Genomic DNA, 14561 nt, shown 5'->3' with positions numbered 1-14561 from the left:
CATGACTTTGTTCAGCACTATTTTGAATTAATCATTTAGGTTCACAATAGCCTGTGATCGTGTCGAGCCCTCCATAAATTCCTTCACCACATAGTGAACAGACGTTTCTACCTAGACTTAAAATGATATTGATATTCCCCACTGTAAATGGTGCTTTCTTTGCAGTAACCAATAGTATCAACTGTGAAATACATGGATTTTATTGTTGCGAAAGGTCATAATAAATTTCAACTCAGCATCTGACTAAATATCATGATTACAGCAGGCGCAAGATATTTACATACACCTAACTCCTGCACCCGATAGGTAATTACCAAGGGACTTTGCAACATCCCCAGACACTTTCCTAGACACTCCAAAGACTGTTGTAGACGCAATAAAGTTACATACCCACTCACGTGACAGTTAATCGAAACACCGGACGCGGCATGCCCTTGATGTGTGGCCACAAGGAACGAGGGGTACAGCATGCCCTTGATGTGTGGCCACAAGGAACGAGGGGTACCTGTAGTTAGAATACTCCATTGCTTTGTAGGTACAAAAATCATTGTTGGTAACACTTGGGAGAAATATAATACGAACATAAAACTGGGAATGAATATTAACAAGAAATGATAAAAGTAAATTCCTTTGCTTGATAGTTTGTTGAGATGTTGTCTATGAATTTATGTTAAAAATATTAGCATTGTGAGTGTCCCGTTCAATTTTTTGCATCTGTCCCATTGCCAGTCAAAATTTACCTACTTAGTTTCACCACCACGCCGTCACCATATACCAGTTTCAAATATCCTTCAGATCTCAGACAAAATTCGATAAACACAACAATTTCTTTTGTAACATTCAGTCTGTTAAATCTCTTGATGCGCTTGCACTTGAAATCCATCTGTGGGATGTGTTCTGGAATGACACTTCTACATTAAATAGGAGTTGTTGAATAAGTTGGCATGTAGTATCTGATGCACTATGGATTTGAACACTTCCTTGTGCTCATTAGTTGTAGATGAATTCTGACATGACAACGGTGCAGCTCAATTTCTGATTTGTTTCTGTGATTTCTCCAAGGGATAGAAAACGGCATTGTTCATTCCTATTCCCATCCTCAGACAACAAGATGTTTTGTAAGCTGAGGTGTAATCCTCTATCACAGTAGATGCTACGGGAGCAACTCTTTTGATGGTGGAGGAGGAGCCAATGCCCGATGTAAGGGTACACAACAATATCCTTTGTGTAAAGTTGAACTATCAAACATTGCACATCTTCATGAACACATGGTTATGTACTGAGGTAGAACTGGCACACCGCTTCATTGACCACAAACTTCATCAAAAATTGCCTGTTGACAGAATTGCGATGTGCAAGTAAGCATTCGGAGCAATAAAATTATTTGGTTTGATACACTGCCAAATGAATTACGTTAATATCAGGGAACCCACTTTAGTAAAAAAAAAAATATTGCCAGTTGCATTTTCTCGCTACACAATCTCAGACACAGCTGATCTGATATGCGACCTTTTAAAGCAGAACATATTGGTTCAAAAGCGATAGGTGATCTGATACCAGTGGTAACCCTTTTACCTCTGGTACAGATGAGCATAGGAATCATAATCAGATTCAATGTAAAGAATGGTCGCTTTGCAACTCTCTGTCCACTGATCTGTATGATGGATGTACAGGGAACAGATGGGGGCTCAATGATTATATTGATTCTGTCCTGATCTATGTGTTGGTAGAGTTTAGTTTTCTCAACAGACTTACTAGCAGATGTACACCAAAAAGGACAGTGTACTGATGATACTGTATTATCCCGCAAATCCAGTAAAATGTTGGTCAGGAACCCGTATTAACAGGATTGCAAATGGACTAGATTTAAGACTGTGTCATCAAAAATAAGATAGTCTTTAAGTCATACAGAAATATCAGTGACATTGACATGTGATCCTTTTGCAAATTATGGATGGAGACTTACCCTCAAGCCTTTCTTCTTGTGTATTTCTTCTTCTTACTAGTGTCCACACCTTCATTGATACTTGACTTACCTTTTTTATTTTGGTACCCGTTGCCATTACCCTTAACCTTCGAGTTGAAGTGTTGGTAAGTGGATATTCTCGAAAATAGGCACTTTGGCAAAGAGCAAATTACAACATGACTTAATATTTACACAAAGCCACTTAAAATCAGTGTTTGCTTGCTGTGAAATATAATTACTGACTGTTCTGCTTTTGTTGTTGGATACATTGAATCATTGCTATATACTTTTTTTTAGCCCTCACTACTATTATGTAATCTGTTTTTACAATTCCAGACAGTGGCGTTAATGACTGAATTAGAATTTCCCTGTTCAGAATACAGCACACTTTTTTTCTTTCAATATTTTCATTATATGAATACAGAAATACAGAAATAGATGGCTATGATCGGTGAAAAGGGTGTTTTATTAATGGACTGTTACCCTGACAATCATTTAAAACATCAATTTAAAAACCAATAGACATAACAATGTTACAGAATGCGTGTACTCAGAGATAGAAACTCAATGGATACAATATTTAATAATAACGATAGAAACTCGATGGATACAATATCGAATAATGACGATAGAAACTTGATGGATATAATATCGAATAATAACAATAGATACTTGATGGATATAATATCGAATAATAACGATAGAAACTCAATGGATACAATATCGAATAATGACGATAGAAACTTGATGGATACAATATTAAATAATAACGATAGAAATACAATGGATACAATATCATTTCCGTATAAATCTATTTCGAAAAAGAAGACAGAAGTAGACTGTTCTGAACTTCTTATGATTGTCCAGGGTTTATTCTGCCCTGAGCACAGTACAATCATATTTTTTTTTATAAAACTATAAATCTAATCTTTCTAGAGCTCTTTTCTGTCTGACAGGATAGTGTCGTTCAGACTCTTGTGTAGTCATTGGGTTGATCATCTATGTGTGCTTCTGGAGTTGATTGTTGTATGTTGATGTGATGAAATCAGAATTATTTTGCAAAAATATATTTGACTGTTGAAGTTGGTCAATCTTGCGTCACCATATGACGTTTGGTTCGATTTCAACTTTGTGAGAAATATGTCCGGTTATATCTGTATTTATGGTACCCATTTTGTTCCTTGACGGTAGTTGGGTGCTGATACTTGATCACCTATGTCGAGTTAATCACATGAAGTATATCTTGTAGGAGACTTGTTGAACTGTTGCTGAGTGACATCTCTACGAATATCTGGTTTTAGTAGATCTAAGTGAGTGGGCAGATGTTCTTTCTTCAACATTAATGCTGGTGTCCGACCTGTTGTTGCATGAGGTGTGCCGAGATATCCCAGTAGGTAATTAGCTATTTTTTGTTTGATCGGTTTCTTCATGAATTTTAGCACGCTTTTGAATGATTTGACGGACGATATGGCGTGAAGGTGATATGGTTTATTTCGCTGTGCTTCATGAAGTGTTTGAACCCTTTGAATAGGAACTGTGAGTCATTATTACTTACTAGAATTTCCGGAAGACCTTGTGCGAATAGAGTACTTAGTAGTTCTATTGTTTTGGTTGCGGTTGTCGTTGTAATCGATACAACTTCTAGCTACTTTTAGTGTATATTTGTTCTTGAAATGGACCAGGCATACTCCAGGCATACTTTAGTGTTCTTAATATCTTGGGCACTGTTTGGTCATATGCTCGATGCCTGGCCACCATATGCAACTTCTAGCAAGTGCCTTCGTTCTGACTACCCCTTGATGACCAGTGTGTAGCTCCTCTAGCACAAAGTTTTGTTGGGACGATTACTCATATACCCCACATAAGATAACCCTGATACACGGTTATCTCATCTTTACACTGGTAGAAAGCGCCGAGATCGTTATAATGAAGATGCCATCCTTTCATAGCCGCTTGTATACTCGCAGGAGCATCTGGTCTGTGTCTATGCATTCTCACATGACAACTTGTTACACTTATAGTGTATCAAATTGTTTAAGGTGTCAAATATCAACAGAATCCAGGGGTAGTCGTGAGAGAACATCTGCATTTCACTGTTTGGTGGTGTTCTTATACTTGATATCATACGTACCCAGTAAGCAATTTTGCATAGCGGTGTTGACTTGTTGCTATCATTTTTGATATTCTTTTTCCGGGATGAAAAATTGACACTAATAGTTGGCGAGCAATGTGAACAGTCGACAGTAGAGGTAGATGTGAAATTTGACTCACCACTGTAACGCTAAGGCTTTTTTCCAATCTGCGAGTTACTTTCTGCTTTCTTTAGTGATCTGGATGCATAGGCAATCAGCTTTTCTTTTCTGTTGGACATGGCATATTGATTGGGAGTTCGTTACTTAAATCTTTGTTCATTGATAACAATTAACATTTAGAATTCCAGTCTGAATTGTTCCGAATGCAATGAAAGCCCGATTTGTATGTCGACCTTCTTCTATGTATTATTTAACGTGTAAGGTGGTGACACCAGCTCTATCATTGGTGATTGTTGAATATGCAGGGAATGTTTACATTGAAAGTCTGTTGTTCGGACAACACGATACAACGGCTTTTCTTATTCTCCACTCGGCCACTGTTGAACGGACCATAACACATAGCGTGATCAGTGTGTCACTGTTATCTCGTACACGTAGTAGTGCATACGGCACTATTTATCCAACGTGTGGTACAAGGGCAAACAGTATAATCAACTATCGCATCGATATTTATATGTACAACATTCGTACAGTCGATAGGGAAACCCTGGTGTCAAACTAGTTTCAAACCATGCCGATTAAACTGAACGTTACTATCACGACCGTGCACAGTGTATATGCTGCTCGAGATGCCGGTATTTACATAAAGTTCATCGGGGACAGCGGAGAATCTGAATTGATCCGATTGAAAGTAAGATAATTATGTTATTTTTTGTTGAATTTGACGTCGTTCTTGAGACGTGTACACAATCAACCTTAGTTATTTTTAGGCACAAAAATAAGAAGTAAGTACAATCATAAATAAAGCGGTTTTACAGTCTTTGTCTCCCCTGTGTGTTTCAAATCGGGTTTCTGTTATTTGTTTTTGTGTCACAAAGCCCTGTTGGTTGTTAAAAATAGGGGGGGCCGTGGCTCCCGCTAAATTCACTCTCAACAGGCTATGGTATTTTTGGTCTTTTTTGCGAAATTCATTGCCACGTCAACGATCAATACGATTGAGTGCATGAAATTATATTAGAGAGAAGAATTGATCTGGACAGGCTTTCAGTTGTATACACGAGTAGATCCCCCCGCTCGTGTATCGCGTTCGAGTTTCACGAACAATGTGCTCGTGAGATCCACACCGAACACAACGCGCGTGACGATTGCGTCACTTAAGTATATTGTAGGGGTTTAAAATGTATAAGACTTGTATGCGACCTTTACTAATACGGAAATTAGAAATACTATTGGGCATGCTACAAAGTTTTACTTGAATGATTGTTTCCACACATATAGCACAAACACGGTTGGCATAATGCGCCTTTACTTCGTGCCTGGGAAAAAGACCCTATAGACACAATATGGGACGTGTATACAGTATATAAAATGCGGAACGACATAAACAAAAGAGGCAACGAAGAAGAGGGTCAGCAAACGTTTAAAATTCAACTAGCCGATGAATTTGCACTGAACCGAATTCGAAAACTTGTAATCGGTAGGTATGTGTGTGTGTGTCTTATTCATTGTCACGACCAAAGACAAAGACGACCAAAAATCATCAAACGAAAGTCGCATACGTTACTTCAATAGCACACAGCATGTTATAATGTGCACACACACCCATATAAACGCTATGAACCGAATACATCTTCGATTGATAATGTCAAGTCGGAAAATAATGACATGCCACTGTTAATAACACCCCCTACTATAGTGAGCACAATTTGTCACTATCGTCAGCTGTTGTACAATACAGCCACTGAGCATTATTTTGTACAATACACCCCTGACAAGTCGGCGTAAGTAAAAGCTTTAAGCAAAGTTCACTAAGCTACTTTCGACATAACCTCCTCCCCGGCTTTCAGCTAATGGACTTAGTTTTAACTATACACTTAAGTGACAACCGAGACAGGGCGGGAATGTAATATACAGACAGTGATACTTGATTGTGACGTGAGATTGGTGTTTCTGTGCTAACTATTTTTCGACAGAGGTAACAATCATATTTGGTTCAAAAGGTGGAGGTCGGTTTAAGTAGTGCCACTAACCGCGAAGTGGTTGTCTATATACGATTTGCATTTATTTATTTAACTTTTTCAAGGCTTTTTCAATGTTCGAGGTTCGATTATGTATGTTAGTGGTGTAGGCTACATCACCCTTGCCAAACAAATTCCTAATACAGTGTTCATTCATTAGGGAGTCATCTGTATTATCAGAGTGCACCATATGTGATATTTTGTGTTAGTACAATTGGGTTATTATACTCTAGCTACATTCACTAATCAATACAAAAAACTAGAATAATTGTATTGCGTGTCAGAAAATTTATAATGTTTAACAAGATTAATCAAGGTCCCCAATGAAAGGAATCATGAGGAAACTTGTTCACACATTCTAAAACAAATGTTTGAATCGCTATTTGTCAAAGGGCGTTGGGCGTCGCGCCGCGCATGTACGACGTTTGTGTTGATAAACATTAATTTTCCCGCAACCCAATGCGCTCTTCTAATGGAAACCACCTGTACGTGTTTCGACCATTGCAAAACTTACGCATAATTATCGTCGGTGACTACTTCGATAACCTCTAATCACCAAAGAAATTTCATAGTTAAAGCTTAGTAACGTCTCAATTTGTACTCCTTGGTCTGCACAACAATCAAAGTGGCCATCTTTGGTCATATATGAGTTCTATATTTCGCGCATGCGTGGCGTGACGACTACCGCAACTTAATCATAGACAATACAGAATAGGAAAATGAGATATTTCATGTAGTATCTAGCTTGTAATCCCTGTAATTCATAATTGAGTTAGGTTAAGTAAATATGATAGTATGGTGGTTGTAACAGTGAAACTTCGAGTTTGACGTTTGCGAAAAATCTATTCCAAGGTTTCATTACCGATTTTATAGGCGTTGGCGTTATCTTAACAAACTTGTGTGATAAGGTGATTTTCACGAGTCAAAAATGAGTGAATGTTGGCAAAAAAGCAATACGTACAGAAGTCAAAATTTCGTGTGAGGCTTCTCTCAAAATAAAACCGTTTTACGTTGTCTTTTTCTGTTTTGAATTAAGTATTTTTGTCAATAGAACAGGAAATAAGTTGTACGCACTTTAAAGGGCGGTGATTGTTGTCGCGCAGCGCGTGTTCGAATGCCATGTAAACAAACAATGTATTTTACACGCGGTGTATACATTGCTATGAGTCTCATATTGAATAGGACGCGGCGCGACGACCACCGCCCTTTAAGTTCATTGACACCAATTTACATTGATTTAACAAAAGGAATTCAACAGAAGAAATGCGTCAATTTACTATTTACTCTTCTATCCCGTGAGACTTGTTTAGATCCCTCAAACAATGTTTCATACTTTCCAGTCATCGCGTCCAATGTTGCAATACGACGGTTATATATGTCAGTGGAACAGTCGACGTGGTGTCGGCAGAGAAAAGAACACATACGAGAAGCGAAAACGAACCTCCATGTACTCTCGCTCTCAACGATATTTAGCTGGTCATTTGCATATAAACAGACTGCACATTTTTAGTGATATTATCGAAAAGTTAAAAAAAAAATGAAATTCGTCCACCAAATTGTATATGCTATTGTTAAATATATTTCCATATGAGTTTAGATAAAGTTGTTAAAATCATGTTAAAATCGTAAAAAATAGTAATATTCAGTGGGAATTCTGTGACGTGTTTGACTGTTTTCTTATCATTTTCCAAGGTTATGACCATTCAAGGTTTGTCGATGGGTGGTTGATTGGTGAAATTACGTTGACGGATTCGACAGGAGATAAACTTTACTTCCATGGTCCAAATACGTATGGTGATTGGCATGACGGAAAACTCATGTTAACCGCCACGGTTGATACCAAGACACACGAAACTGTAAGTCTGTTTTAGTTTTTTTTTTCAACTTGCAGCCATTGCTGATTAAGGCTCAAAGTGGTTTTATTACACATGTGTGTTCTCTCATGGCATATGTGTAAAATGAGTATTTGTGTTAATGTAAGTGCATATAGTAATGATAGTAACGATGGAATATGTCACTAAAAGTTCGAATACAAAAATTTTAAATGATTTTAACAGTTGCAAAATTCATTACACACGAAATAATCCTCATATTATTACAGATATTACGTCATCGTTTTGTTATGGGTCCCATTCTTGGTTATCGTGGATCTTCAGACACTGGTGACTATCAGCTGTGTTGTCTGGTTGCAACGGAGGGAGACGACGAGACGCTGGCACCGTTATACTATAATGTTACACAGACAATGTCCGGAAAACATGGTTTGTTCATTTAAGATCGTTCGCGGGCATTCGACCATTGTTTTGTAAATATTTTTTAAGTTGTTGTTTCGAACACAGCTGTTGTGAGCAAATACTAGACGTAAAACGACCAAAACACATGCGTTTTCCATCGCGCTCTTGGGCAACTCACCTTCTGTTCCCACAAATAATGTTCCAGATAACTAAACTCAACATCGCCGCAACATCAAATATTTCCCGGGATTAAAAAATTTCATAACAAATTGTTCTCAACTTGGTTCCATTTAACAATGATTACTTTCCTCTGAATATTAACTATGTTTACCGTAATACGTTTTAGTTGTTGTCTTACGAATCTATTACAGTGATCGCTGAAGGTTACACTGACACACTGTTGTCGCCCCTAGCCGCATATGGGAAATATAAGCTATGGCGATACGATTGGGAGGTGCCAAGACATCAAAGCATTGTACGTTTAACTACCACCATATTCACACACTTCTGTATCATAACCTTATTGTCAAAATTCCATATGCTAATAGACTTTGGACGGAAATGAACTCGGAAATGGTCGCCGACGTCTCGCTGAGAACGAGAGAGCCGCGAGACTGGATTTTTACTCACGCCTCACGGGTTCACTGTTTCAAATACCAGAATCACACAGATTAGTGGAATAGTAAACGCGATGGGGGCAAAAAGAAGTCACGGGGCCAACTCGTTCTCAGTTGGATCTCGGCGACCATTTCCGGCTAAGGTTTTTATTATATTGTTGGCAAAACATTCAATCACGTACTCGTAATGCATATGCGTTTTAGTATATTATATATTATCTGTGTAAAAATTGCATAATGCATTCCAGACCACTGTAAACGCATTGACCATTCACTGGTTTGTGAGTTCGCAATTTTCGCTAAATAAGTAAATTCGCTTGATTAAATCCATATGGACATGTGTAATAACAATAGAAGTCATTACCTTTCTGTCAAGTTCGTGAATTTAAAACCCAGTATCATTGTTCAAAACATCAAAATAGTGAATATAAATGGTTTTATAGTACCTCTAATACGTTATGTTACATTTTTAGTATGTTGTTTATGTTACAATATGTAGTTTTTTCATGTTAATATTACGTTTACGCGTATATATTTATGTCATATTACGTGTGTGTGGTGATAATGTTATCGTTATGCTAATATTACGTTGTACTATGTTAATATTACGTTTTCGATATGATATGTTACGTTTATGTCACATTATGTTTGTAGGACTATGTGTGTAAGTATGTTTTACCTGACAACCGTCCGTTCGTGTGTCACGTCCCATCAAGCACCGCCTTCCCACGCATAGCATTCGCCACATGTGCTGGTCTGGAAACTCAAGAAGAGGTCCGAACTACCGACGACTCCAACATTATGTGGGTACACATGAGAAATGAACATGAGAGCAAACCGTTCCATCTGTTATTGATGGGCGGAGACACAGTATATGCAGACCCGATCTATAAGGACATACAGAAGGTGAGATATGTGCTGACATACACAGCAATGCACCATCACTTTACTAAAACAGTGTATGTTTTTAATAGTGTTATTAAAATTCAATCAAAAATTCTGTTGAAATGCCATTTAACATTTCTACAGGAGAGGAAGGATAAAGGCATAAAAGAAGACGATATAACGGACCTCAAGGAAGAAGCAAAGATCAAGTACTTTGAGTTGTACATCAGTCGGTGGCGCCAGCCGGAACAAGCCTGTATGATGGCAAATATACCCACACTTATGATGTGTAAGTTCAGTAAAACAGAATATTGCATAATATAGTCCCCTTGAGATATCAAGTCAACGAATCATATTAAATTGAAACATGATCAGTCAGGGCATGTCAAAGATATGGCTCCAGCTCAGCATTCTGTAAAGCAAAATGCACGCCTGAAATCTGGTTTTGCATTGGCAGAAATCATTGATTTCAATAAATTGTTACCATTAAAAAAATTGCTATTTTAATCGGGTAATGAGTGAACGGGCATATGTATCCCAAGATGCAACAGTATTATTGATTTCGTATTCATGTGTCATGTTATTCATGTTAGTACGTTAAAGTTGGATCCATATGGAAACTAATACACATAGCTCGTTACAGACAGTCGACGATGCAATGATGTTTAGATAGGTATATAATCTAACACATATACATAATATTAAAATTCATTCAAACATTTCCCTTATATGTGAATGTAATGAAGCCTACACTACACTATGGTAACATTTTCCTATTGAAGCAAACAAAATAAAATTGTAAACAGGTTTTATTCTTTTCAATTTGAGAGTTCTCTTATGTGATTTGTAACCGTTTTCGATTCACCAGGGGACGATCATGACATATTTGATGGATGGGGGTCGTTTCATAAAGTGACACCGTATATGAAAGAAGTTTACGAGGCGGCCAGAGAGAATTTTATCCTGTTTCAGCTGAAAGGTCTAAGATATGACGCTGCTATACCGCCAGGGTAAGTATCAAGAAAGATGTCTGAGCGGTCGGCCGTTCATATCAGCTTTTGATGTACATGAATGTAAAATATTCATATTGTAATTTTTAATAACATATTTACATTTGTTTATTATTGTTTCATCTTTCAGTTCGAATATAAAAATCCGTCGAAATGATTTAACGTGGTTACATCCACCAAGCAATGCTACTCGTAATCCAATGCACGATAAAGGACCTTTCTCCTACATGGTAACGTTTGGAGAAATCTGCATCGTGGTTAGTATTTAATCGCTATTCAACGCAAATAAAAAAGTGAAAGTACAAACACCTTTTAGTGACACCTCATAGTGAACAATATCACATTATATATATGTCGCAATAAACGTGTGTTGGTCACAGAGAATGTGTATCAATAAACTCAGTGAACCAATTACCGATTTTGTGTTGGTCTGTTTAGGTGTTGGACATTCGATCACAGCGTGAAATCGACCAGGTGATGAGTGAAGATTCCTGGCTGGAGTTCATCGATCTACTGAAAATTCTACGTGGTTTTAAACACATCTTGCTCTCTGTCACGATACCGCTGGTATACGCAAAGTTTAGCTCCATTCTGTCTCTCGTTCAAAACTCACCAATCAAAGTTGTGAAGGTAAATGTGTTGTTTTGAAGAAGCTTGGTCGGGGGGGACAATAATTCATAATTTCTATATGTCGCCCTCTAGCTACGAATCGATTCCGTGAGTGCAAATCCTTCAATAAACATTACGATAAATTTGTGAAAGTCTTTCAATTTTATGGAGCATTTTCAACAAGAAAATAATATTTGTTCAATGTTATTGCTCATAACAATCTTCGTCATTTATGACGTCACCAAAAAGCGCTTCTAACAGGAACTGTGTATTTGATATGAATAGTTTACCACATGGTACATATTGCGGCTCTAATAAAAAAGTGACTAGCCAGTGTAGGCCAAACACGATACAACACGTATTGACTGTTTGACTATGTCATACTCATTTATAGGATCTGGAAGATGACATCATTGATCACTGGGACTCACCGCACCATGATTATGAGCGAAAACGCATGTTCAAAATCCTACTGGACTTTTGCAAAGAAAGCGACACCAGACTGACAGTGCTGTCTGGAGACGTACATGTTGGATGCTGGGGCAGGATGCAGTCTGATAGTGGCGTCACCATAGATTTTGTGACCTCATCAGCAATCGTGAACAAACCACCACCGGCAGTAAGTTTATTCATAGTTTCTTCGAAATATTTATTTTATGTTCTAGAGGGCATACACCTCTTTTTGCAATCAATTTGTGTGCAGTGGATTTGACTACCTAATTATATATATAGTGGCGACCACGTTCACTGTTCATATTAATGTTCGCTACTATGATAAATGTTTGAGTAAGACTCCTTAGAAAGCTCGGTTTTGATTTCGGGGCATGCGTATTGATGGGGCTTCTAAGTGCACGTGTGAGCAGCATCATAAGGTAACGTTCCCTTCTTACAAAACTTGACAGTACAGTGTAGTGCAGTGATCACCAACAACCATGAAGCGAGTCGATGAGTTTGGATTAGTTTATTTCAGGTTTTTCAAAACAAGACTCCCTAGCTTCAGAATTCCACGTATTGTATTCTAATCAAAGCAGACTATTAAAGGATACATGCGCAGTGCGTTTGAAAATCTGAGAATGTGATATTTTTCTTGGCAGATTAAAGTCATGTTTGATATATGTACCGATGATGACGAATTTTATCTGCCTAAACACGGTAAAGTAAAAGTTTGGTTGGATGAGGTGGATGCTGAACATGCAACAAAACGACTCGTGGATGCTCAGAACTTCTTGATACTTGATCCCGAAAAATCAGACACGGTATGTCATGTAACTACACTACAAAAAAATCATTTCTGCGTGACGTGTAATTCAAATGTAGACTCATACTAGTATTACTCTGCCTGCCATATATCCATATGTGTGTCTGTCTGTGTGTCTGTCTGTCTGTCTGTCTGTCTGTCTGTCTGTCTGTCTGTCTGTCTATCTGTCTGTTCTATGGGAGCGTCTCCTAATAAGGCACGCAGATATAGCAAAATATAATATTTATGTTCTAGCGATTTTTAGTATAGAATGAACTGGTTTTATCGGCAAATGGGATTACACGTGGTGTACACGAGACGGTCATAGACGAGTCTATTGGGCACATTGTTAGCTTTCTTTCATGATGACGTGAATTTATGTAGTTTCTATCAATGATCATATTAACCCCTATTGACCAATGATTTTGATAATAATCAATCTACCCACTAGTAAATCATCTGACACATTTTAGATTACAGATATATTAACATAGACCTACATTACCTAAACAAAACACTTGAAATCTAGAGGTAACCTTTCACTGCAAAAAAGTTTCACTTCCTAATTATAATTATTTTTTGGATTTAAAACAGAGTGCAAATTGTGACTAGCAAATGCAATGTCACATCTAATTTACAGTTATTAGTGGTGTTAAGTCTTTCCCATCTCAAATTTGACTTCAAGTGTTTAAATAATTCAAGTGGTTCTGCACGAGTACCAATGTTTTTCTGCAAAACCATGTGAAGCGTTAGATCGTGATCACTGGACTGCAATAAACATAGCTTTCCAACTTCTTGCAGACTGAGAATGGAGAGTTCACCGGAAGGTACAAAGCTCTGTACGTGAAGAAACGAGGCTCAAACTTCGAAGAATCAACGCCCGCGAAATTAATAATGCGAAAACCAAAGAAATTTGGAAGAAAAATAGAATGGAGGGCAACTTCGTCTGACTAAATTAGCACTAACTATGAAAATGATACAGGACAGTGGATGTCAACGAGAACACGTGCATTATATCGACAGACCGTGCAAGCGAATAACTGCAGCGCCACCAGCGACATATGTTTACCATTAACCGTGCTTTGTACAATATGGTTTCCAGTTGTGTGTCGAGACATATAGCAATAGTTCCCATGTATTTGCTTGCGACCACGGACATGCATAATAAACACGATTATTATTTATATACATATATGTGGTCTAAGAAAATTAATTATAATATTTTAGCAATTATCAAATAATATATGACAATACATGTACCGGCCAAAAATCGCCTCTGATGTAAGCTTTTTTGATCCCAGCTTGACATGTTCGGCAATAGTTATTGCGCCTTCGCCGAAAGTATTTACTCAGACGTAAATTAGTCAAACTATCGAGGACCATGTCAGACATTTTCATTCACTGTGGTGATATATAATTTTGATTTTTGTTCATCTGTTGTTTGAAGAGTTTAGTCATATTCTAAATAACAAACTACTACGTAACCAAAAATGATGCGCTAGAGGGCGTTTTTAGTACAATGGTTTGATATGTGCACTATATAGTGAAATATATTGAAATGATGCCTAGTAATACAGTTTGAATTTCATAACTCATCCAAACCTTAATTTCAGCAATATTATCCTTCCGAATTGTGAGATTTCACGTACTCGATAAAAATGTACTTGCCAATGGTTCGGCAATGGGCATAAACAAAACAAAACAAAACAAAACAGAACCTTGCTGGAAATGAT

General features: G+C 37.5%; 1 protein-coding gene across 1 annotated transcript; it reads left to right on the top strand.

The window, feature by feature from the left end:
• The first annotated feature begins 4789 nt into the window (after window positions 1-4789).
• On the top strand, window positions 4790-14018 carry LOC144356713 (uncharacterized). The gene is made up of 13 exons (XM_085495432.1): window positions 4790-4909; window positions 5497-5695; window positions 7929-8092; window positions 8338-8497; window positions 8842-8945; window positions 9742-9993; window positions 10117-10261; window positions 10841-10982; window positions 11113-11239; window positions 11421-11612; window positions 11986-12210; window positions 12686-12847; window positions 13630-14018. Exons 1-13 carry the CDS (start codon window positions 4790-4792, stop codon window positions 13780-13782), a joined length of 2145 nt encoding a protein of 714 aa, XP_085351558.1. The 3' UTR covers window positions 13783-14018.
• Window positions 14019-14561: the final 543 nt, after the last annotated feature.

Source organism: Saccoglossus kowalevskii, chromosome 21 (assembly GCF_978046115.1).
Source record: "Saccoglossus kowalevskii chromosome 21, keSacKowa6.1, whole genome shotgun sequence".
Lineage (NCBI taxonomy): Eukaryota > Metazoa > Hemichordata > Enteropneusta > Harrimaniidae > Saccoglossus > Saccoglossus kowalevskii.
This window is presented reverse-complemented; position numbering and strand designations above follow the sequence as displayed.